Source organism: Neopsephotus bourkii, unplaced genomic scaffold, assembly GCF_033783945.1.
Source record: "Neopsephotus bourkii isolate Nb327-2 ecotype Australia unplaced genomic scaffold, CSIRO-AGI_Nbou_v1 NB_1825, whole genome shotgun sequence".
In the NCBI taxonomy this organism is placed as follows: domain Eukaryota; kingdom Metazoa; phylum Chordata; class Aves; order Psittaciformes; family Psittacidae; genus Neopsephotus; species Neopsephotus bourkii.
The window spans coordinates 428,787-455,392 of record NW_026902298.1 but is presented as its reverse complement, the minus strand read 5'-3'; the positions used below and the strand labels follow the sequence as shown (position 1 = coordinate 455,392).

Sequence of the window (26,606 nt, the reverse complement as noted above, 5' to 3'; positions counted from 1 at the left end):
CTGTGTCTGAGCAGGCCTGTGCTGCACCCTTCTCCCTTTTTTTTCTCTCCTCATAATCAAGGTTTTTCTTTTCATATCACAGCAAACTCTCCTTTGCCTTTCTAGCACCTGCACAGTCTCGTAGTAAGCCGCAATGCACTTATTCAATCCTACCTTAAATGTCCTGTCTTTTATCTCCCAAGCTCACTATCTGGATAAGGTAGTGAAAGGTATGCTCTTCCTTCCTATTTTTCCTATTGTCTTTGTGTTTGAAAAATGCACCGTGAACATGCTGTGTTGAGGTTGCATCTCTTCCTCATTGTCACCAAAGTGCTCCCTAATGTCTGGAAGGGTGAACTTTCCAGTCATTTAGGTAGGAATTAACCTCTGTGAGTGCTGTGACCCTCGTGTTAACATCGTATCAGTGTTCCTGTCCATCCCCTCTGTCCCTGCCCTCCCCTCCAAATCATCTCTCATCCTCACCCCTCCTACCCAGGTAAGGCAAGTCAGGAGGAAACAAAAGTGGCTGTGAATACAGCAGGAGCCCTGTACAGTGTTGGGGTTTAATTCAATATCTATGATCCATTTTGTAACAAGCAGGTGAGTGCTCTTTCTGTGTGGAGTCTCCATGTTTTTGATCCATGACTGCAAAGTCTTCCATGGGAACTTTGAGTAATGCTATATTACTATTTTTGGTTCTTAATACAAAACTGTTATGACCTCAAAGCCTCTGGTTGTATAAATCTACAAAGTCTATGGAAATCAGTGACACTGCATTAGTGTGCACTACAGTGAAATCCAAATCCAACCCTATGGTTGATGTTGTGTTAGTGTATACTACAGTAAAACCCAGTCCTATGTTCCTATTTGTAGATGTGAAGCAAGTCTAGGTCCCAGATTTTTGTCGATGAGGAGGAGAAGGAATTGAGCTGTTGCAGAATAGAAGTCATCTCCTACCCTCAAGAAAACTCAGTTATGAAACAAAGCAATGAGTTAAATGAATTTAGGACTTTTAAACAGAAATAGTTCCCCAATGCATTTAATGTTCTAAAACCATTGAAATTTAACATCCAGTTAAATACAACAATCTGACAAGAAAGATGATGGAATTGGACACAGATCTCTTTCTACATGGCTGATTTGATGCTAACAGCAACACAGCGCTGACACCGCACAGCATCCTATGTTTGCTGGTTAAACAAACCAAGAAATCAGGTTGAACAAATCAGTTTCTTCCATAGCATTACCCTCCTTTTCAGGTTGTGAGCAATCAGAAACAGCAACCATGAGAGGCTGATGAAGAAGGACAGATAACTCAAAATACTGGTCCAGTGAACAGCTAAAATGAAGTGTCTGCCATATAGGGCTCTTGTGGTGTGACAAGAAACATGGTTGCCCTATTGACTTCACTCCTCTGAATGAATTTACAGTCTAATGTTTCTCTCTCTTGTTTGCATTGATGCTTAAAAGCAGGTTCAGGTACAATCACAAATAGGAAAAAGCTTTTGACAGACAAACAAGTATTAATGGTAAGGAAACATCCACAGTTTAAATAAGGAGGCTTTTGTCTTCAGTGTAATGCAGCAACTTGTACCTGTCCTTGGACCCCTGTTTATAGATCAGTGGAGTAAGTGGTAGCTAGTTTTCTCTCATTGCTTATTGTCAGTGAAGCATGTTTGACTTCATTTAAATTAGGAATAAAAAGTATATTCTCCTTCTTATATCAAGGAAAGAGGGTTACATGTTGTATCCTTATGAAGTAATAGCAGTGGCATCCTTACAAGAAGATAGGAGCCATCACTAGGAAATGGGATCAGAGCCTCATATCAATGTTCCACATCCCAGTTTTTTGCATTTCAAAAGCCCCAGGATGACTCCTTTTCATCCCAACATGTGTTGGAGAAGGTTGAATCAAAAGGTAGCAGATAAGCACCAAAGAGATAGAAAAGAGGGAATCAACCTACAGAGCCTGGGTCTAGGCACCTTCAGTACCGATTTGCCATTCAGTGGCCAAACTGTTATTTACTGAGTCTTCTGTTGCTGTAATTTTTCCTCTGTATAGCCTTTTGACTCACCTTTATAGCCAAGAATAAAGGCATGTTATATTTAGTGAGTATTTCAGTGGGTAACAGGTTAAGTAACATACTAATAGTAAAAGATGGTCTCTTTCCATGCATGGCCTCTTTGGGAAAGATTAGCAATAGCTGGAACATTAAAAGTACATGGGTTTTTACTTGGCTAACTGCATAGTGTGCATATTTCAGACCTAAATTACTCATGCCCTTTTGGCTTTCTTAATTATTAACATCTTTCTGGTTGAAATCCCTTCCCAGTAATCCTGCGTTGTCAAGGGTGAGCCTGATTTACTGCTGAATCCTTCCTACAGCTGTACAGTAAACCAGTAAGTCAGAGAAGAGGCAGAATTATTTCTACATTGGAGGGCAAGTTTCAGTAGCAAACTTCAGTGTGATTAAACCAAGAAGCTCTAACTAGAACTGGAGTGGATTTGTCTAAACTAAGGCCTAATTAACACTGGGAATGCTTAGAATGAAAAGAGGTGCCTGATTTTAGAGAGAGCTTCTCCATCCAGAATACCATTGGAGCCAATGGTACATCAGTGTAATTAATCTCTATTGATGTTTAGCAATTCTCACTCTTAAAATATAACCAAATTAATCCTGCAGTGAGGCATATAAACAGCTAGTCTGAATGGAGAGGGACTCTTCATCAGAGGCTGCAGTGATAGGACAAGGGGTGATGGATTCAAACTGAAACAGGGGAAGTTCAGGTTGGAGATAAAGAAGTTCTTTACTGTGAGATTGCTGAGGCACTGGCACAGGGTGCCCAGAGAATTGGTGAATGCTCCATCCCTGGCAGTGTTTAAGGTCAGGTTGGACAGAGCCTTGGGTGCCATGGTTTAGTGTGAGGTGTCCCTTCCCATGGCAGGGGCGTTGGAACTGGATGATTTTAAGGTCCCTTCCAACCCAAACCATTCTATGTAAAGCTCTATGAAATAAAACCAACATTTGACTTCAGGGATGGCTGCAGGGTGGGTTCTTTGGGCAGCTTCCGAAGTGTGAGAAGCCCTGAGGACCTGAGGCCTGACCACAGACAGTTCTCTCATTTGGAGTTATAAGCAATAGGAGCTCTGGCAAGCAGTTTGTTAATCTGCATTTTGCAGGATGAATCTGATGAAGGGTTTCTGGATTCCCACCATCACAAAATCTCATGGTGGTAGTTGAAGAGTTGAGTGTTTTCAGAACACTTGCCTCCTCTCCTTCAGTCCTACAGAACTTCTGCAGGTCACTTCCTGATTGTTGTTCCCTCAAGATCCAAGTGTTTGTGTCCTCACGTGCTGCATTCAGCCATGTCCTAGCTGTTTTGGAGCTCAACCTCCATCTGTTGGGACTTGCTAGAACATCCATCAGTGCTTTCCTACTGATGATGGAGGAAAGATAATAGCCTTGTCTTTTAAGTCCAATTTCAAGTGGCAATGAGGCTTGGCTTGAAGAAAATCCCATTGAACCTTGTTTATAATTGAACTAATTAGAGGCCTTAACTGTGCAGATCATTAAGAGCAGATTATTTTGCCAAGATCTTTAAAATGGCAGGATGATTTCTTACTCTGGTGACAGTCTCCTTCGACTCTGATACTCTTTTCTTGTCTCGTTCAAAAATCACTTCTACATTGCTTCCCTGCTCTGTATTACCTCTTGCATGGCAGACCTGAAATCCTTGGGAATGTCCATCACTATTACCATCTTCCAGCAGCACTTTCATGTGCATCAATTGGAAACCCGCATAAAGAGTACCCCCTGCACTGCTTCAAAAAGCTCTATTCATGTATTTAACTCCCTTAGTCACCCAAATACAGTTAACAAACAGGAATAATGAATCATTAGTGCCTCTAGCTATGAGAAATCAGGGCTGCAAGATTATGGCTGTGTAAATCTGTGAGGATTAATCCATCCCACTGTGCTGGTACTCAGAAGCACTTTGGAGACAAGGTGATTTTTTGCTTTATTCCCCAGCATGGGGGAAAGGAGAGGATCAAGTTTATTTGTGTTGTCCTTTGGTCATGTGTTTTGAAGTGCACTGTTTGTGGACTGGGGAATACTGCACGGTCCTACTTCTGTAGTGTCAGTGATGGTCAAGTCTTTATGCAGTGAAGAAATATCGGCCTACATGTCCATGTTACCATCTACCTTTCTGAAGGTACTCATATAGCTGCTGTTTAATTGTGTTGGTTTCCATTAATGATTTTATTTCTCATTACTTCTGGAAACTGTCTTCTTTCCTATCAAACCCATGACACAGAAGAGGTACAGCTTAATCCTCACATCACTGATACTTGGTAACGGAATGGTTAATAAACTTTTATGGTCATGAATGTGTGAAGAAGAGTCTATCTCATTAGGAAGCAGCTCTTTCTGACTCCTTGGAAGAGATTTATCTCACTAGCAACCAGAGATGTCTTTTTCCTTCATGGGATGGGTAAACTTACATTCTAGACTTGAAAGATGCCCAGACAGTGGAGTATGAAATTACAAGTGGGACTTATCCTCCTTTAGATATCTACAGCATAGATGCTTGTATCTCATCTAGCGCCCTGGATACCCTTAATAGTCAAGAAGAGGAATGCATGTTTTGGGAATACATAATCCCATGAGATACCCTCTCTCTTCTGTCTCTCCTCTCCTGACTGATGCTTTTCTGTCCGCTTTCTGGGATGCCTGACTTTGTTTCTCTAGGTCCAGATCACGTCCAAGAAAGTCCATTCAAATACTCTCAAACACATTTCATTTAGACAATGAATTTCACACAAAATTCATAAATATAGGACTGAATGGGGTCTCCTCAGTTAGAGTCCAGTCTTCGCTGTAGAGGGTAGCCGCTTTGTGTAAAACTTTATATAGGTGTACCACACTCTATGGATAGGTAAGTGTGGGTTCTTCTCCTTAGTACTCCTACTGGGAAGCTACTCCATAACTTTATTCCTTTGATCTTGGCAGATTATTTATTTTGCTTTCTATTTTCAAGCCAGAATTTATTCATGTTTGGTTTCTGCTCGTTTGTTCTTATTCCAGCATTAATCTCTTCAGCTTAAATAGCTGTTTTCCCTTCTCACTCTTTATCCATGCCATGAATTTGTGGAACGCAATCAGAGTCTTTTCAGCCTTTGCTGTGCTACAGTGAACACATCAAGGTTTCTTATTTCCTCAGGTGCAGAAGGTGCCTCATCCAAATTATGTCAGCTATTTTCTACCACTCCAAATTCCTCCTTTCCTAAGTCTGGGAGTGTGGAGCACATGAAGTTCCATGAGTTCCTGATTTTTACAGGTGTACTAGTTTTTGCTTGTACTTGCTGGACACCCCTCACATGAGACAATTGAAGATCATTTCCTTTTCTCAGTCTCAAGCAAGTGATCGATCGCTACAGTACCATTTCTGTCTACTAATGTTAGATCTTTGCCTTTGAGATCTTTGTTCCGAAGATTAGGAAATGTAAAATATAATTGAAACAAACAACAATAACATGGAATCCCACTTCTCCTTCTGAATTGTCATCATATGAAACCTCATAGGCTAACTTAAACCATTTCTGGGTTTCGATCTATTCCTACATGGCTTGGAACCAAACCCAGGAGAACAAAACCCAGGATGCTTTTTGTCTTTAGCTCCCAGCAGGAACTTCTAAAACCTATCTTCTTCCCATTGCAGAAAAGAAAGAGCCTGCTTTAGGAATTAAACATAGTTGTTGGGTTAAAATCTAATGGTATTCAACCCTTGTTTTCTTATCCTACAGTGGTGTCTTCAACTCCTCATCACTCAAATCTATGTTTCTCATTGCTCTCCTGTCCAGGTCAACACCACAGCATCATTGCCTGGTGTTTCAAGAGCAACTGCTGCATAGAAAAGAACTTTGTAGGATAAGGATAAGTTATAAAGAGTCCAACCAGTAAAACTTGAGGTGTGCTCAGTGATGATGCTCTAATGCATCCATGCAGGGTACCCTTGGAGTGAGATTTCTTCAGAAGTTTTTCCTCTAAGCGAATTTAGGCAGATTTATAAAGATGGGATAAAAGTCCTATTGATACCATAAGGATGGTCCTATCCAGACTATATTTATCTAGTCCAAAGAGGGATTACCTACCTAGCGAAGTAATTTTAGCAGGTTACTTTAAGAAGTAATACACTTCTTTTTGTCCCTGCCCGTGGCAAAGGGCTGGAACTAGATGGTCTTAAGGTCCTTTCCAACCATTCTAGGTTTCTATGATTCTTCCTCTCTCATTCTCCAAAACAAGCTTGTCCTGAAAGGGAACAGACACATCGATGAACCCCAGTATAGCAAAAGATCAGATTAAATAGTTAAAAGTTTGGCACTGCTGTAAGTAACTGAAGGCAGGATATTGAAATGGAGAATTTCAAGTAGCCTCACCTATAAATAGCTCCCCTGTAGTGTATAAATACAAATATAGTGTATAAATATCAGGGTACATGCAAGCATGCTCACACATACCCACACAGTGTGTGTCCCCCCAAGAATGCACACTTAAAAATGAATATAGAAATACTGAAAATGAAATAAAAATACTAAAATAAAGCAAATATGTTTGCAAATTAAAAACTTAAGATCCTCTTAAAGGACTTTTCCATTACCACCTTTGTTCTCTTTTCCATTTACCTCCTGTTAATCTGTCACTTGTTAGTAAAACACCCATAGAAAAGCTGTTATGTTTACCATGAAACCTTCCTTTAGTTGCAAGTCATTTCTGAATGGTGTTTCCCCAGTGCAGGACACACCATGACGTGATGTGCTCTACCTTCTGCCCCACCACCTCCATGGGCAGACCCTCGTGTGTCAGGCAGTCAAGCAGATGCTACACCTCTCCATCGTTGTGTTGCAACCCGTTAGGACAGGATAAGTCCGTGTTTTTCACACACTTTCACAAGCAAAACCTGTCTCACAAAGCTGGAAAAACTCAAAACTATGTGGCAGGATGCACAACACACGTCTAAACAGAGAGGGCCTTAAAGCAGGGCTCAGGAAGATTGAATTGTGCTCCTGCTATAATCAGTCCTGCTGAGTGACCTTCAGTCCATTGCACTTCAGTTGCCTAAGCTGTAAAATGCGTCTTACATTTCTGATGCCTTCTTGGTAAATATTTCTGAGCTCTGCAGGTAAAAAGCCCCCAGAAGTGTATAAGCAGCCTCCCTCCCATCACTGCTTACTGTGGAAAGTGCTGTCTTACTGGGAAAAGAAACAGGACAAGAACTCCAGCAGAAGATCATCAGATGAGAAATCAAACCCTCATGAGCAGACTGGGAGACAGGATTCGTCCCCCTTGAGTTTTATCACCTATAAAATAAACGCCTGCCTCTGTGCTGGGCTCTCTGTAGTCACTGGGGAGAAATGGCTGTTTTCCTCAGCTCATTGGTATTGGCATCCAACACATTCAAAGAGGCTGATGCCATGGGACAATCTGTTTCTCTGCTGACTACAGAGAGTTGAAGGTGTCTCTTGTTATTGATTAATTCTGACCAGATGAGATGAATCCCACCCAAAATGACTACAGTGGAGAAACTGAGTGTTTTCCAAATGTTTTCTGCCTTCCCTTTCCAGCTGGCTTTGACTGCTCACCAGTCTGATACCTCAGTATTGCTGGAAGCCAGCTCCTTTATCCCGCTGGGTGCAGGGAGCTTTAACTCCACATGCAATTTAGGTAACCCCAACTCTTGGTCTTCTATAGCAGATGCTTTGAGAGACTCAGAGGGCAAGGTGGGTTTTATAACCAGTGGAGCAGGAAAATCTCATTGCTTCCCCAAAGCTCACCATTCCAGGTGACAGGTTGGACAGGGCCTTGAGTAACCTGGTCTAGCATGAGGTGTCCCTGCCCATAGCAGGGAATTGGAACTTAAGGTCCTTTCCAACCCAAACCACTCTATGATTCCATGATTCCTTTGGTCTAAGTAGTGAGGCTGTGCTGTGAGGACCTCTGGGGAAAGCCAGCAGCAGCAGCTCATTGAGTGGTCACCACCATCCCAGTAGGTTGGAAGGCACCAAGTGAGAGCAGAGAAAAAACAAACAGAAGGCAAAGGGAAAATGCTGTTTACTTAGCCCCTCTCCAGGCTGTTTGCTTTGTCTTTGCAGTGCATTTGAACATGTGGCTCTTTGCCTTGCAGAGGGATGCCCTGGCTTGTGCAACGGCAACGGCAGATGCACTCTGGACATGAATGGCTGGCACTGCGTCTGCCAGCTGGGCTGGAGAGGAGCGGGATGCGACACCTCCATGGAGACGGCGTGTGGAGATGGGAAAGACAACGATGGAGGTAGGACGTGAGCACATGCGATGTGTCAGGCTTCACAGAGCCTGCAGAGCTCACCCAGTGAGCAGTCAGCTGGGCTTGATGCTGCAGGGCAGATTGGGTTTTGACAGCTGGTGGGGAACAGACAGTGAAGCCTGCCAGGCTGACTCAGCCAGAGTGGATTTGAATTCAAATGGAATGGATCTGGGGTGCCAGCGCTGAAGGGGGATGTTTGTTTATCCTCAAATCAAGTCCATATACCAGGGAGCAAGCAGAGGCTACATACACATCACCCCACCCCAGATGAGTGGCTCAGCAATGATACAATGGGACCACCTCAGACAGCCAACATCCCTGCCTGTCCAAATGGCCTCACTGCCTGAGGTTTTCATCAAGGCTCCCCAGCAAGTCACTACTGACTTGGGGTGGATGCTTTGCAGAAACCTAGAGGCTTTTGGTGACTGATCCCCATGCCCACAAGCCATCCAATCCCTCTCGAGCCATGCTTTATTGATTACAGTTCCATATGTAATGATGTCAGGCATGTGAATAATAGCTCTGCGTAATGCAAACTTAATATTCAGGGTTATCTCATTACAAAGGAAACCCTGGTGCAGTGTGAAGGTTTGAATTAAAGGGCAGGAGATGAGATATTAAATTTAAGGCATAAGGGAGACTGCATAATTTGTTTTGTTGTCACTCAGCAAAAGGCTTTGTAAACCACAAGTCTGGGCCAGGACCCAGCCTGTGAAGTGGAGACTGCCTTTTGCAAGCCTCTGTTTTATCATATTCACAAGAACAGTACAGCTACAACAAATAGCCAAGCCAAGACTGTGATTATCTGCTTCACAGCAACTGGGATTCTGATTGAATATTTAAAATACTTCTGCACATCTGGCATGGCAAATGGACCAAATTATCCCTTTAGAAAAGATGGGAAAAAAAACTGGAGAACCATACAAAGAGTACACACTCTAAAACAAAGATTGCTTTTTGCCTCACATAAAACTGAGCACCATGGTACTTGTCTTTCCTATTTGCAGTTGACACAGGGCAGCAATAAAGTTCATCATATCAGATGTGTAAAAATATGGTAAGCAGAGCCAAGGATAATCCCAGTTTCCATAGAAAAAAAGATAACCAACACAAATCCTGTGGAGCTTGTAGAAACAGAGAAGGAAGGAGTAATAACATACAGTGCAGAACACAACTGTGTAACATCACAAAGAGCATGGCCACACTCTGAGTAGGCTGCTGGAACACCATCTCCTGTATCTCCTGATTCAAGGTGCTAACTTTAGAACCAGGTTACCTTCACCTTGAAACAAGCTCTTTGTCACCTTGCCATTGCAGGACAGCAGATGTAGACAGGAGAGACAAAAGGCATCGATGTGTTTACAAGTTAGTGCACATCAGCTGCTAACTTGCATTTGGTGAGCTCGTGTGGAGCAGTGGTGTATGCAGAGCAACTGATAGGTTGTAATGGGCTGCCTTGTGACAGCTTTTTCATGTGTCAGAGCCCACAAATGAGTGTTGACTTCACTCTTGGTACACTAAAACTAGTACATGTACATGCTGTGCATTACAGCTCACAGATAACACATCACACACTGTTAGTCCTTTCATTTTGCTACATCACTGCTAAGGACTTTCCTCAGATTAAAAGTGAAACAGTGGAAAACACCTTCTTGGCTTGATTTTTGTTAATCATTTGTGAGCTCAGATCTAGAACTTCAACCCCTGAGATGCAGGGGCATCAGCAGTGGTGAAGCATTTCTGCTCTGAATCCTGAGTTCCTCGTGTATCACAGGGGTTTGAATATAGTTAAACAAACTTGTGGAGAAAGGCTGCTTCTGGACCTGTTTCCTAGTTTTTATGCTGATTTCTATTTCAAGACAGCTCGAGACATTTGTAGAACATCCATAGGATAATTTATATATATAACTGGATAACTTCAGCACTTATCCAGTTATCCACCCACTCAACACAGTTCTAATTACATCGGGTTGCTCAAGATGTCCAGACAACTCCTGAACACCTCCAAAGATGGATATACCACTTTTCTGCTCAACCTGCTCTAGAATATGGCCGTCCTGATAGTAATAATTCTCCTCCTAATATCTAATAATAGTTTTCCATGTTACAACTTAATGTCTGTTGCCTTTTGTCCAGCACCATCTGAGGAACCTAGAGTACCTGAGCTGGCTTTTCGCTTCCCCTTCATGTTAACTTGGATCTCTAGTAGAGTATATATATGTTTCATGTGTGACAGCAGCCTTCAGATTTCTCAGCTATCCAAAGGGAACTCAAACAGCACTGGTCACCTGCATTTAGAACTGAGCCCTTATTTAATGCAGCCACTTTGTCACCATGGACATCATACCCTGAGAAGCTGCTGCACTTACAAGCTCACTGAAGCGATGGAGGCCTGAAGAGCCTCTTAAAAGAGCATGTAGCATGTGTATGAGCACTATAATTTCTCTCTCTTTTGGGACCCTGTCACAGTTTCTGGAGTGATGCATGCTCAGGGCTGGAGAAAGGTGGGGTTTTTTTTGGCTCCCTGTAAAGGATTACAGGGCTATTGCCAAATTTGTCTTCATACGCACATGAATGCAGGCAATGGAAATGGTAGTCCTTTCGTGAAGCTTTAGAAGTCAACCCTATGAGCTAGTCACTATCAGCAGAGAGGAACAGATTTAGGGCATTCATCTCTCTGAGCTATTTCAGGTATTACCTTGTAGGTCCCTACTTTTGGTGGATGACTGCTGCCCTTCGAGTCACTTTCTGCTCAGAGCAGCATCTCTTGAAGCTGAGACACCGCTATGGGGGCAGCTTCACCCTGCCTGAGCTCGTGGGAAGCTGGCTCCTGCGCTGCGGTATCGAGTGTCTGCTAATCAAGATCCCTGCAGCCGGAAATTCCTCAGGATAATGCGAGCTGAAGCCAGAATCTTTTTCATGAACCCAGCCTAATCATACCCTGAGGACACGGGTCCCAAATTGCAGGGTGTGTTTGCCTCTTCAATCTGGAGCTTTCTCAGACAAACAATAACAAGCTGAGCACAAGTCACTGGGGCAGAGATGCAGTGAAACGTAATCTCTGTTCGGCTTAGAAAAGAGATGTCTTGGAAAGCAGTTGCCTCTCCACACACCAGTGTCATTTCTCAAAGCCAGCACTTAGGTTTCACACGCAAGGCCACTTTATTTACACTTTTAAACACAAAGCCCATCAACTTGAAAGGAGTCATAGCAGGTAACTGAGTGTAGGTGATTATCCAGTATCAGACAAGGAAAAGCAGTGCAGTGAGAGAGCTTTAACATTCTGGGTGAAAGGAGAGGGTTTTGCACGTTTGACCTATGAGGCCACCTGTATTACCAGAAATGGGAGGTGTTTCCTTAAAACAAGCTGAGAAAAGTGGTTCTTGCCTTTCTTTGGCAGAAAATAACCTCTCTAATTCATGGCTGGAAACACTCACTACCTGAAAGCAGGGCTCTCAGCCCATACTGAGTGCTCTGTCATGTGCTTGAAGAATAAGAAGTTTGAAGGTTTAAAAGACCAAGGAAATTATCCTCTGTGACAAGTCCTAGAAGTGGAGTTAAGGGCATTTGACAAAGCCCCAAGAAGAAGCTGATATTCCATAGCCTATATATGGGTTCCATTTCATTTAGGAACATAGTGTATGGGAATAACAGGGGAGAAGAGGAGAGGATATTCTTCACAGCAAAGCTGTGTTAACCATCTTTACTCATGGGAAATTATCTAACTGTCTGATTCCCTCCATATTGAGTTGGCAAATTCCCCATTTCACTGTCTGGATACACTAGAATGTCCTGAAACCAGGGGAGAATTGCAGATATAAAGTAAATTGCTCTTTTGGTCTAAAGGTTCTGTCTGATCAACACAGGAACTTCACTTGAGGGTCTCTGTTATTGTTTTGGGCTTTTCCAGAGTAGCCAATTCTTCCAGGTAGGGTAAAGCTGGTTCTTTGGGAGATGGAACTGATCGTATCCTTCATTTCCTGCTTTGAACAATTCCAGTTGCTAAATGACTCCTGAACTCTGCCCTCGGTGAATCTACACTTGTGAAAGGCAAGAGTCTTTCTCAGGTGAAAAATATGTCTGGAATATGAATGTTCCTGTTACAGTCTAACACTTCATGTTCATTGGAGGTTGACGTTTAGTTGTCTGCTGTTCTCTGCTGCCTCTTCCCAGTTTAAAGACATCCAAAGGCTTGTATTAGTGATTAATGCAGGATAAATTGAATAGATGATAGACAGGTGGATGGATAAATAGGTAGGTAGGTAGATGGATGGATGGGTGGATAGATAGCTGATAGATAGATAGATAGATAGATAGATAGATAGATGATAAATAGATAACCTTCCCAGTCAAATAGTGCTGGCCTATTCTAATGTATATTACATAGAAGTATAGGAGCTTCATTTCTGTGTCACCTAGTCAAGGATCTTTGTTTGGGAGTGAAGAAAATACGCCATCCTGTTCTCTTTTCTGCAGGAATTGTACTGGCGAAGCTTCTGCCCCTCAGTTTCTGTCTCATTCATCACAGCTACATGCAGTGCTTTTAGCCTAGCATGAGCACAGGGTTGCAATGTACACCTAGGCCCATTTTGCCTTTGCAAGTTTAGACTGTGCTCCACCAGATGCTACCCAAGACCTAGCAAGTGGAGCAGTGCTTATGCTTTCCTTCTCTCTATCCTCCTGGGCCAGAACAACTAAATGCTGCCTTAGTCTTCCAACCCTGGCGCAGTGAGCAGGTCAAAGGCACCATGGCACTGCACAAGGGATTTTGGCCTTTCCTTGCAGCCCTGAGTATTAGTTATAGCTGCCACTAAAAAACAACTCTCACTTCAATGATGATGTAATTCAGGAATGGATTCAATACAGTTTCTTTAACTTCACCACAGCCATTGGCACAACTCCACAGAGTAATCATGGGTTGGAAGGAACCTTAAAGCTCATCCAGCTCCGACCCCTGCCACAGGCAGGGACACCTTCCACTAGAGCAGCTTGCTCCAAGCCCCTGTGTCCAACCTGGCCTTGAGCACTGCCAGGGATGGGGCAGCCACAGATTCTCTGGGCACCCTGTGCCAGCGCCACAGCACCCTCACAGGGAAGAGCTTCTGCCTAAGAGCTCATCTCAGTCTCCCCTCGGGCAGGTTCAAGCCATTCCCCTTGGATTGTCCCTACAGGCCCTTGTCCCAAGCCCCTCTCCAGCTTTCCTGCAGCCCCTTTAGGCACTGGAGCTGCTCTCAGGTCTCCCCTTCAGGAGCCTTCTCTTCTCCAGGCTGCCCCAGCCCAGCTCTCTCAGCCTGGCTCCAGAGCAGAGCTGCTCCAGCCCTCGCAGCATCTTCGTGGCCTCCTCTGGACTCGCTCCAACATCTCCATGTCCCTCTTGTGCTGCTGCCCCAGAGCTGGGTCAGGACTGCAGGACACATAAGTGCATCACGTCTTCCTTGCCCCATTCAAGGATCCGGTAGTGCTTGTAGTAAGGTGAAGCCTTGCACAATGCTTTGGGTCAGCACCATTTCAAATCCTTTGGCAAGAGAAGTGCTGGCACTGCTCACTGGCCTTCTTAACACCCATGTGTCCACCATCTGTCCACCACACGCCAGATAGCATGTTTAAGAGCTGGCAGGAGTCTGCACTGCTCTTTGCCAGTTCTTAGGGTTACACCTGAAGGTAACGTCAGCATTCTAAAGGGACTTGCAAAGGATCCAGGAGAACCCCAGCACGCAAACCTTTGGCTTTGCAAATGCTGGAGCTGCAGGCAAAGTGGTGGGCTGCTTTTTGTATCTTCCTTTTCTTTGTTCACACTGCAAGGCTTTTATAGCCCAAGAACATTGTCTCCTGGGCATGGTGTGGGAGCTGCCTGCTTCCTCGAAACCATAAAGAATGATGCATTAATGTGCTAGCTACAGGTATAAAGGGAAGTGTTGAGACCTGAATGCACGTGGGTAAACAGCCATCATAAATTAGCATTTACCATCACAGACAGAGACAGGCAAACAGCAGGGTCATCTTGGAGGGGGACCACAGAGCACTGCAAAGTCTGCTGTACCTGGCAAGATTGGATAGCTGGTTTAATGTTATAAATCACCCAGCTTCTCTTCCTCTGTTTTATGATGACTCTTGCTCAACCTTTCCTCAAGCAAGAGAACAAAATGACTGGTTCACGTTTTCAGGTTTCAGCTCTTTGCTGGTTCTCTGTTTGATAGTAACATTTGGGGATCACCTGCTGCTGGCTGTTAGCACTGTCAGGAGGTTAGTGTGAACCTACGTGTTACAGCATCCAGAAGCAGGTGTTGTTGGTTGTGCCATTAGGCAGGATGTTGGGTTGTGATCTGAGGGTCTAAGCAGTGGCTATGGATTGCCTTGACAGCTTGGGAGAGTTCCTGGTACTTCTGACTAGTCCTTAATGAAGTGACTTCGATTAATAGATGAAGAAAGAAACCATTAAAATCTCCTCTGTGTCGTAAGAAACCTACCACTGTCTCCTGAACAGACGGAAGTTACTCATGGGCAGGAGGCAGTGCTGGTGTATGAGATGTAACAAAAGGTGGCATGAGCCACCTTCAGAAAATAGGGGCTTGGACATCCATTTCACAAAGCCTTTCTGCACCTGAAAAGGTGCTTAAACAGAGTTTGGGCACCAGTGCTCAAAGGAGGAACTCAGGAAAGTTCTACCAGACCTACTTTAGCACCCAAAGCAAACTCTTGCCTCTTTGGGCAGAAAGTCTCCTTAGAAAACTAAGGTTTCACCCTGAATGCGCTCAGGGTGCGTAGACTGCATGACCAGATTCCTCTTGACCAGAATTTGAGACACAAGCCTATATCTGAGCCATCTGAGCCCGCTTTCCAAGCTGTGCTCAGGTGATGGCTTGAATTGCCTTGGATTCAGTCAATAGAAACCATGGTAGGGGAGGATGATCTTTTCAGCAGTAGCTTAGCACTTGCCAGGAAAGTGAGAGACCTTGAGGTGAGGATATCTCAGCTGGTGAGGGGATGAACCCATTGCTCTCACTAAACATTTCTAAGCTCTGAGTCCCTTTCTCTCAGGGGAATCACTTTGGAGAGGTGTTTTGGCTCAGATTCAGGTACAACCGTTGCACGACCGTTGACCAGGTTAAGCAAGCCTATACTTGCCGCCCTCTCCTCTGCTGGGTAGGGCCCTCACATTCCTTGTTCAGCTTCATGAATTTCCCTTGAAACACCAGTTTCCTGCTTTCTGCTCTGCTTTGCTGGCTGTGCAATGTGTAATTCCGTTTAAGAGCCTGCCTGGAGAAAGGAAGGAACCCATGAAGCCAGCTGCATCAACTGTATTCTCCAGAGCAGTGAAGAGCTGGAGGATGCTGTGAACTTGTAGACTCTAAACACGTTATTATAGCTCTGCTTTATGCCCAGCTAGTGGTGATTATCATGTGTTTTCTGTCATTTCCTCCTTCCACTTCCCTTCTTCTTCACTTCAGATGCTTTTTGAGCAAGGATGTAGCTCTGGATTAGTATAAACCTTTTGCAGAGTATTTCTCTAGTGCCTGGCACTGCAGAGCTCTGCTGCTGCACTAAAGCCCAAGGAATCCTGTAATTCAAATACATGATTACTATTACATCTGACTATATTATTTGGAACTTGCAAACATGTGCTGCGCACTTAGGGAAAGACATGAGGGTAATTCCTTTCCCAGGCAGCCAGCACTCTCATTTAAGCAGGGTACAACCAGGGAAAATCAAAACAGAGCAGGTGGGATAAGAAAGAGCGAAGAGAGCATTAATCAGCCCCATGGTCACAGGGGGCTGACAGTCACGTTGCTTTTATTCCTTACTCTGGTTTCCCTTTGATTCCTTACAGTGGGGCCGAAAGCTCCAACTCTTTTGTTGACTAGGTAAAATTGTTCTCTGTGAAGCACTGGAGTAAAGCCTATATATTCCCCAAACCTAATTGAATTGAGTGTCGGTCCTCAGCTTGAGGCACAGCATCATTACTCCTGTAAAGCTCCATCAGCACAAGCATTCCCATGAACAATAACTTGCCTTTTCTGCAGAAGCACTGAGCCATTCCTTTAGTCTCTGTTTCACCAGAGTCTAGACTACAGCTGGAAGGGTAAAACCTATTTTTCTCTATGTTAAGACTAACACTTTGTTAGCTTTACCTTTGCACGTCTTCATCACACCTCAGCTCAGAGCAGCTTCCAGTATTTGAAGGGGGCCTACAAGGATGCTGGAGAGGGACTCTTCATCAGGGACTGCAGTTATAGGACAAGAGGTGATGGGTTCAAACTGAAACAGGGGAAGTTCAGGTTGGAGATAAGGAAGAATTTCTTCCCTGTGGGAGTGCTGCGGTGCTGGCACAGGGTGCCCAGAGAAGTGGCAAATGCTCCATCCCTGGCAGTGTTCAAGACCAGGTTGGACAGAGCCTTGGGTGATATGGTTTAGTGTGAGGTGTCCCTGGCCATGGCAGGAGGTTGGAACTGGATGATTTTAAGGTCCCTTCCAACCCAAACCATTCTATGATTCAATGATTTTAAACCCCTCCCATCCAAACTCTCACAGTAATACATGCAAAAGCATCACAGAACAAGACAGTGCCCCCAGGAAAAGTGATAATGTTGTCTGGTGAATGACCCAGAAAATGAAAGATAAGAACTGGATGAAGTGAGAGACACAATTAATTGTATAATTGCTGCATTTTATGCTTTCACTGGCAGTGGAAGACAATGAGGTTTTATTGTTATTTATTATTATGGTAAATGCCCCATCCCTGGCAGTGTTCAAGGCCAGGTTGGACAGAGACTTAGTGGTCTAGTGTGAGGCGTCCTGCCCATTGCAGGGGGTTGGAACTGGGTGATGTTAAGGTCCTTTCCAGCCCTAACTATTCTGTGATTCTATGATTTTCTTTCTAGCTTTGCTTTGCCTTGTACAGTTCCTCACAGAGCTCTTCCCACCGCAGTCAGTAGCAAAAGGTATCCTGATCTTTAGCAGGAGCATTCCTTGAGTTTGTCATCCCAGATTTTCCCTAATAAGGCTCCTTAGTCTGACCTTCTCCTGCCTGCTTGTGAGTCCAGAGCTCCTCATGCCCACAAGATGCTCTCTGTGTACCAACAGCTCCACCCCTGTCTGTGGCTTGCTTGTCCCATCCTGATACTTGACATGCAGCACCTGCCAGAGTCTGCTTAAGCACAGTAGTACCTCTGGCTGAAGGCTGTTTGCATTCTGTTGTTGCTGTTAGCATGAGGGATTTCTGTTGCAGCATCCATGATTCTGTAGCAATGCTCAATTATCCAATCTAAGATACTGCCCATTAAATCAGGCAACGCAGTTGTGGGGCCAGGAAAAGGCACAGCTCATTTGAAATTTTATTAGCTCTTGGCTGCTCTTGTTTACTGCAGAAGCAGCCTCTCAAAACCAGCCCTTTGCTGCTGTACAGAACTCTCAGCCTTGACACCTTGCTGCTGCTGTGTGGTGGTGGGTGAGGGACTCAGAAGCTCAAGTGCATGGGGCTTGAAAGAGGAATGAGACTGCTGTGGGATTTATGAGCACTTTGCAGCCAGCAAGTGCAGCAGCAAGCTAAGGAATGCAGGGACAGCAGCCCTATTATGTTGAAGAATAGTTCTTTTGCAGGACAGTAGTGGCTGTGAACACAACAATTAGTTTTGATTCTGAGGAGGGAACACATCATGCATCTCATCATAGTTTAGAGGTAAGCCAAGAGAGCCGCAATAGGAGTTCAATAGAATCATAGAATAGTTAGGGTTGGAAAGCACCTTAAGGTCATCCAGTTCCAACCCCCTGCCATGGGCAGGGACACCTCACACTAAACCATGGCACCCAAGGCTCTGTCCAACCTGGCCTTGAACACCACCAGGGATGGAGCATTCACAACCTCCCTGGGAAACCCATTCCAGTGCCTCAGCACCCTAACGGGAAAGAATTTTCTCCTTATATCCAGTCTAAACTTCCCCCATTTAAGTTTTAACCCATTACTCCTTGTCCTATTACTGCAGTCCCTGATGAAGAGTCCCTCCGCAGCATCCCTACAGGATGATTTTCCTATCAGTTTTTCCTGTCAGTTAGTGGCTCGTTGTGTGCACTGGAATTTTAAACCATTCCTAGCAAAAGAGGCTTTCATAGAAGCTGGAGATTCTGGATGTGAAGGCTGATGGGCAAGGAAGACAGTCACAAACCCCTTTAGTTATTCAATGCCTGCCTCATCCTGTGTACCCTGGTGGGAAGGAGCATGTCCCGTTTAACCAACCCCCAGGCAGCTGTGGTGCTTTCCAAACCAACCCTATTCTGCCATAGCACACCTGCAGCAGGTTCGGTTTTTGGGCTCAGATCCTGCTAGGGACCTCTTCCACTGGAGCAGCTTGCTCCAAGCCCCCGTGTTCAACCTGGCCTTGAACACTGCCAGGGATGGGCAGCCACAGCTTCTCTGGGCACCCTGTGCCAGTGCCTCAGCACCCTCACAGGGAAGAGCTTCTGCCTTATGTCTAATCTAAATCTTCCTTCTGTCATCTTAAAGCCAAGGTCAAGGTCCTGCTCCAAGAATGCACAGATGACTGTTGTTTAGTCCCTTCCGTGAAGCAATGCTTGCTTAGAGAACAGGCTAAACGTACATTGGCAGATGCAAACCTTTAATGAGAATTATGGTTATGTCATTGGTTTTCCATGGCTCTTCAGAGCTCTTTGCAACTATTCTTCCCTGTGAGGGTGCTGAGGTGCTGGCACAGGGTGCCCAGAGAAGCTGTGGCTGCCCCATCCCTGGCAGTGTTCAAGGCCAGGTTGGACACAGGGGCTTGGAGCAAGCTGCTCTAGTGGAAGGGGTCCCTGCCCGTGGCAGGGGTCGGAGCTGGATGAGCTTTAAGCTCTCTTCCAACCCAAACCAGTCTGGGATTCTATGATTGCATCCACAAGATACAAGCTAGATTCAATAATCCCAAAGTAAACCTTGCCGTCTTATGATACACAAGAGCACACATTATCTGATCTAAGTGGACTTGGTCCCCAAAAAATTAATGTTATGTGAATAAATTGGAGATGCTTTATCCTCAGTGGCAGAAAAGGGAAGTTTACTGCTGAGCCCAGCTCATTCTATTAGGGACTGTAGTGGTAGGACAAGGGGTAATGGGTTAAAACTTAAACAGGGGAAGTTTAGATTGGATATAAGGAGGAAATTCTTTCCTGTTAGGGTGGTGAGGCACTGGAATGGGTTGCCCAGGGAGGTTGTGAATGCTCCATCCCTGGCGGTGTTCAAGGCCAGGTTGGACAAGGCCTTGGGTAATATGGTTTAGAGCGAGGTGTCCCTGCCCATGGCAGGGGGGTTGGAACTGGATGATCTTACGGTCCTTTCCAACCCTAACTGTTCTATGCTTCTATGTCTATCCCTGTCTGAAGGGAATGAGTCAAGGTTCACAAGATGACCTCCAGAGGACCCATCCAGCATTCCTTATTCTATGATTACCCAAGCCTTAGTGAAAGATGTAAACCATTGATCCCATTATTTACCAGATGAGGCAGTGTCTTGCCAGTGGCTCCCTTTTCACAAGGCACTGGTGTGATTCACCACATGGTAACTCTGAAATTGCAGAAGGTATTTATTTCATGGGTTTATACAAAGGAAGCATGACAAAAGAGCTTTATTTTTGGCAGGACTGCCAAAAGGACACTTGTGTCTACAGAGGATGCATAAAGCATCCTAAAGATGTGGAAACTCTTATTCCATGGAAATAATAAGGAACACAAGAGATGGTTTAAAATCTGGCTCAGTGACAGGTCTTCAAATTAATTTGTTGGCTGAAAGGCACCCACGATTGTTTCTGAAGGGATCCCTTGGAACTGGTTGTTGTATCCAACCCCATTCAGCATTTTCAGCATTGTCTTCAAATGTAGTTTAAATGTCTCTTGCAAAAGCATCAGGTCACCTGGAGCTTGATACGGTGGTGAAGTGTACCTGGATCATTGGGATACAGTGACCTGACTCCCATCAAGACAAGGTGACAATCAAACCTAATGTGTCTTAATGCAGCAAAATGCAAGATAATACCCCTGAGAGCCAGGAAAGCATGTTCTGCTTATGGGGTGTGAGACTCTTGAGAAGCAATGACTCAGAACGGGATTTAGAGGTCACTGGAGATCATTGTCTCAATATGAGTTCCCAGTGCAAACCTGTTGCTGAAAGACTATGGTGAACCTTAAAACTATAAAACACCCAAAGTTGGGAGGTGATCTCTTTTCTGCACCCAGTATTGCTGCTTCCACAGTTCTGTGTCCAGTGTTGGTGCCCACACATCCCAAATGATGTGAAATTACTGGAAAGGGATCAAAGGATGGTACACACAATAACCAGCTGCTGGAAAATAGACCTTATGATGGGAAGCTTAATCTTCCTCAGCTGTTCAGAGGAAAGGTTTGGAATGGGTTGTTGCTCTGTGCGGAGGGACTTGCACATGGAAAGACATCTGAGCACGCAGGGCAGAAGAAAACATCGGTAACCTTGCAGATAAAGGCAAACCAAGTTCCAGTGGTGGGCTATTGGAGTTAGAGAAATTCAACTTTGAAATCAGATGCAGTTTCCTAGCAGTAATTAAGCATTTGAATAGCTTTCCAGAGGAAGTGGTGGACTCACGGTAATCAGCTGTCTTTGATATATGAGACATCTTTCTAAAAGACAGGCTTTCATTCAGTTCTTGGGGGAAAAGAAACGAACAGCCTGTGTATATAAGAGGTCAGACAAGCTGATCATAGTAGCCTCTTTGACCTTAAAGCATATGAATCACTGTAATCCCTCTAAGCAAGACTTTAAACCTTGTGTGGAGATATTTCAGCAGCACATTTGTTCTCTGCTGTGAAGAGCCATGGACATATTATGGCTGTAAGTAGCATAAGGGAGCTGCCCTTTTGAAAACCCAGAGCTGTATCAATGTGTCCATAACTAAGAACTTACAGTGCTGTATATCTGTACTCTTGGAGCTACCGGAGTTAGGAATCCACATGTGGATCATGGATCTCTATGGTTTTGCTGCTGCAAAACTTGGGGTGCAGAAGCCACTGATCCACGTTCACTTCCTTCAGTTACCTCCCTATGAAAAATGTGCAGTGGTTCCTAAGGAAAATTCACCTTTATGCTTTATACATTTCAAAGGTGTTTTGCATTACGACTTCACATTGTTCTGTGAGATCGTACCTTGTTATATTCTCCTTCCCACGTTTGTTTTTGTCTATTTGGACCATGAAAAGTGGAGTTTTATTTTGCTCTGATGTTATTTTCTATGAATCCATGCAGCTCCCTGAATACTCACTCTTCATGGGCAGGGAGCTTCTTACTAATGTCACTTTATCCTCCCTCTTCTGATGGATCCAGAGAGAGATCTCAGGGCATAAGTCACAGCTGTGGCTATCTCCTTGCAATTCACTGTAAGGCACCGCTAGGTTCACTTGAGGACCATACAAGAAGAAAACAATATTCAGATGGAAACATCACTATTTATGATCTGGTTTGTAGCTTAACTCTGCTGTTCTACATGGCTTTGACAAAAATGGCCTTTACATTTTCTAAGCTGAAGAAATGTTTTGCCCTCAAACTGCTGTTGATGTTAGAGGGAGTTGAATAGCTAAACCCATTTGAGCTCTTGAGGACCTCAATGAATTTAAGATGTCCGGAGTAGGAATTAGATGATCTTAAGGTCCTTTCCAACCCTAACTATTCTATGATTCCGTGTTCATGACAAACCTCTTCAGTGTAATTGCCCTCATCAGTATCTGAAGGGGGTTACAAGGATGCTGGAGAGGGACTCTCTATCAGGAACTGTAGTGATAGGATAAGGGGTGATGGGTTCAAACTGAAACAGGGGAAGTTCAGGTTGGAGATAAAGATGTTCTTTACTGTGAGGGTGGTGAGGCACTGGCACAGGGTGCCTAGAGAATTGGTGAATGCTCCATCCCTGGCAGTGTTGAAGGCCAGGTTGGACAAAGCCTTGGACAACATGGTCTAGTGTGAGGTGTCCCTGCCCATGGCAGGGGGTTGGAACTGGGTGATCTTAAGGTCCTTTCCAACCTAAACCATTTTATGATTCTATCAACTTATTCCATCCAGGCCTGAAACACATCAGTTGAAAGGCTTATCATCAGATGAGTCCTCAGCATTCCCACCTATACAAAACCTTGTGCTGTGCATCTTTCTTCAAACATTTACCTACTGTTTCCTGCAAAGACAACGTTTTCTTCCTGTCTTGCAGCTTCAGGTCCCAAAACACATTTCCAATATAAAAGGCAGGGTGATGAAGAGCTATGGTACAGCTGGTTTGCCATCCTCTCAGTAGAGTGTCTGTAGCCTTAGAAAACATTATTAATGTGTGGAGAAAATGACAACATTTTATCTTGCTTGAAGCTGGAGTCAATACAATAACAGGGTTGGTTTGTTGTTTCTTTTCCATTTTTCTATGGATAAGTATATTACATCTATGCTGGGTTTCGTGCTGTGAATGGTCTCTCAAACTCCATCTGAGGTTTGACATTACAGGATCCTACTGGCCTAATCATCTGCAGCAAGTCATGTTTTTAATGGGCAAATAAAGCCATTTCATTATCCCCAGTCACCAAGAGAGAAGGCAGATGGGCAGGGTTTGTGCCCAAGATGAAACTTTGGGGGCAATTTTGCAAGGAGCTGTAAAGATGTTGAGGTATCAGAACAGAGGTGAGGATAACGGATGGGATTTCAAAAGCACTTTTGCTGGTCTAACAGTGCTCCCACTGTCATTAATAGCAGGTGTAGAGCACTTGTGAAACTTACTCATTGTGTGTGAGTGTACATGACTCCGTGGAGCAGATGTTCATTGCATTTTGACCTCCACATAGACTGGAAGCTCTGGGATCACTGAACAGGCTTTTAGTTCACTTTTTGGCGTATCGCTAACTATATGAACTGATGTTCCAGTGCTGTTTTATAGCACTAAAGGCTTCCAAGAATGGAGCAGGTATAACTCAACAGAATCTAAGTCCATGGCATGTAAACCATCCTAAGTACCAGATCAGAGTCCCCTCTTTATTTATATTAAAGTAAATTCAAAGTAGTGTCAAGAACATTAGTGAAAGCAGCTCTAATTCATACTGGTGTAACTGGGATGAAACCGAAGCTCACAACCTGTAATAATGCCAAATTGTCTTGCTTTAATTTACTGTTTCTTTGAAATAAAAAATACATCATCCTGACAACTCTAAATCTCATCCCACTTCAGGACAGACCTACCTCTCAGGACAGTGTTGCTGTCTCAGCCCGTTCATTTCTTGCCTCTGTGCTGACATGGTTAGTAGGATGCTAGGTGTAAAGGTGGTTTCTCTGATATATAGAGCTCCCAGCAACTACACTGAGACCCAGCACTCATTTCACATAGGTGAATATCCCAATGCGAACAGCCACCACCTGGTAACAATTTTCATTCACTGTCAAACTGTCTTGCTTGAACTGATGAGTTGGAAGTGAAGGGCTTCATATCCCATTACCCCAGAACAAAACCATCCAGTTCCCTTATCTGATTTAAAGGTCCATCTCTACTACATGCTAACAGCCTCTATTTCTAAATGCCATGCTTCATCAAACCTCTTCTGAGCTTTTCTTTGGAATCCCTTTCCTGTCACTGCTTTTAACTAAGCTGTTGGCAATGAACGGTGGCATCTCAAAATGAACCTGGGAATGCTGCTATGATGGTGGGAAGGGAAGTACTACTGTCCATGCATCTGATACTTGACAGATATGAAATCCCTTGTTTTACTGGATTTCACTTAGTGAGCTTTTCTCACCTGTGTCCAATGCTATTATTGTTATTATTAATTTAGTGCTGCTGAAAGTACAAGATTTATATCCTGAGAGTATGAAGTCATCTGTTTCTCTGTGTCTGCATGGAATAAACGTGACAGAAGCCAACAGAGATCAAACCTTCCCAGGGAAATCTCCCTTACTTTCTCATCTATCTACCCAGAATCTTTAGTGGGTTTGTATGTATAGGTCTGTCTGTAGCAATGGTAGATACCATGGCTTTAATCACTGTTTATTCCAACTGCAACCGTGCTGAGGCGCTGGCATAGGGTGCCCAGAGAAGCTGTGGCTGCCCCATCCCTGGCAGTGCTCAAGGCCAGGATGGACACAGGGGCTTGGAGCAAGCTGCTCCAGTGGAAGGGTTCCCTGCCTGTGGCAGGGGTTGGAACTGGATGAGCTTTAAGGTCCCTTCCAACTCAAACCACTCTGGGGTTCTATGGTATGGTGCAATGTGCCTGTGATTTTATTGGGACTTTAAGGGAATATGCTTTACTCTGTGAAGGTGTAATTTCACATTTCTCTGTTGTGTGCGTTGGAAAGAGATCTTGGAGCCTGAAGTCTACAACACCCCCTGTTATTTACCATTGCTCTAAAATCTTCCTTACCTTTCTGCAGATGGCCTGGTGGATTGCATGGACCCAGACTGCTGCTTGCAACCGCTGTGTCACATCAATGCGCTGTGCCTGGGCTCCCCGGACCCCCTGGATATCATTCAGGAGACACAAGCCCCCGTGTCCCAGCAGAGCCTGCATTCATTCTATGATCGAATCAAGTTCCTAATCGGCAAGGACAGCACTCACGTCATCCCAGGAGACAATCCTTTTGAAGGAGGGTGAGTGAATTTGGGGTTTGATTCAGTAAGAGGTAAGGCGTAAACCACTTGGCCATTGTAAGACATGGAATGGTAGCGAGATCCAAAACACCAAAAGATGTCTAAGGGAAGTAGATATCTGAAGAATTCTGTCTCCTCATCTGCAGTGTCCTGGCAGCAGTTAAGACAAGATGTGTCTCCCAATGCATATGGACAGTTGCATCTTTCCTTCTTTCTCTTATTTCAAGACATGAAAGCCACCCATTTAACATGACTCTTCTAATTCAAGTGACTGATATTTTCCAGAAGTATCTCATGAATGGTGAGATACTAAGATGATTAAGGGAGTGGAGCATCTCCCATATGAGGAAAGACTGAGGGAGCTGGGTCTCTATAGTTTGGAGAAGAGGAGATTGAGGGGTGACCATATTACTGTATATAAATATATAAAGGGGGAGTGTCACGAGGATGGAGCCAGGCTCTTCTCAGTGGCAAACAATGATAGGACAAGGGGAAATGGGTACAAACTGGAACACAAGAGGTTCCACTTAAACTTGAGAAGAAACTTCTCAGTGAGGGTGACAGAACACTGGAACAGGCTGCCCAGGGAGGTTGTGGAGTCTCCTTCTCTGGAGACATTCAAAACCCCCCTGGACACGTTCCTGTGTAACCTTATCTAGGTGTTCCTGCTCCGGCAGGGGGATTGGACTAGATGATCTTTTGAGGTCCCTTCCAATCTCTAGCATACTATGATAGGGAGGGCTATTAGAGTGATTTCCAGTATAAACAATCAACTCCAATATAGATTGATTTTAATAGTGAGATGTTCTTTATCACTGCAATCATCATCAAGAACAGGAAGTGGCAAAGGAATCTTACACAGGTCACTTCTGTGACTGCATCTCAGCCATTTAAATACATGCCTGGCTGTCGGGGAGGTCATCCCTTTAAAATCATGTAGCAGGATGCCATAATACATACCCTGTGGTGTCAGGTTCTTGGATCATTCAGTGTCGGCCCTGATTGTTGCCTTTCAGAAGTGATGACCCTGAGCCAGGAGGTGGTTCTTAGATGTGGGCTCCATTGAATTCCACCCAGTCATTAGCTGCTTACTTTCAGCTTTCCCACACACAGCACTGAATAAGTTGATACTGAAAATGTACAAGCCTCATGTTTGTGCCGGTGGTTATTTCAGCGCCTGCATCTCAGCAGGTCTCTCAGGCTCTTCTGGGCCTGACCTAGTGCTTTTCCATGAAGGAACATGTCCAGCATCCCTTGGGTATCACCTCCTGTATGTCATTGTCCCCGGTGGTCCACAGGCTCACTTCAGACATGAACCACTTAGAAGTACAGCAGTGTCAGGGAGCTGGCTTGATGTGATAGTTTCCCTGATTTGTCTTGCTGCCAAGCCCTTCAGGGTCCAAGGAAGCTGACAACAGTGATTCAGACTAAGGCCGAACCCTCATTATGTCACAAGCTCTTCTTCTTCATCAGCATTCTGAAGGTTGCAGGTTCTGGACTAAATGTTAGCACAGTGAATTCTCTGCTTTCAGTTGTTGTGACTTTGTTGCTGTAAAATCAGGCTTTGAATATAAAATACAGTTACATAAGCTGCTACAGGATTTACATCCAATCTGATGATAGATCTCTATGTAGGAAAGAATTACCAATCATCTGTAGATGTCC

General features: G+C 44.4%; 1 protein-coding gene across 12 annotated transcripts in view; it reads left to right on the top strand.

Annotated features, from left to right (window-relative positions):
* Positions 1-26,606, top strand: part of TENM4 (teneurin transmembrane protein 4) — a 755,206-nt gene that overhangs the window by 630,981 nt on the left and 97,619 nt on the right. For 9 of the 12 annotated variants that reach the window (XM_061343269.1, XM_061343268.1, XM_061343271.1 and 6 more), the window contains 3 exons: positions 183-209; positions 8,164-8,310; positions 24,725-24,941. In XM_061343269.1, the coding sequence (XP_061199253.1) occupies positions 183-209; positions 8,164-8,310; positions 24,725-24,941 (391 nt within the window). The remainder of the gene's footprint in view (positions 1-182; positions 210-8,163; positions 8,311-24,724; positions 24,942-26,606) is intronic. The other 3 variants (XM_061343276.1, XM_061343274.1, XM_061343273.1) reach the window with 1 other exon arrangement.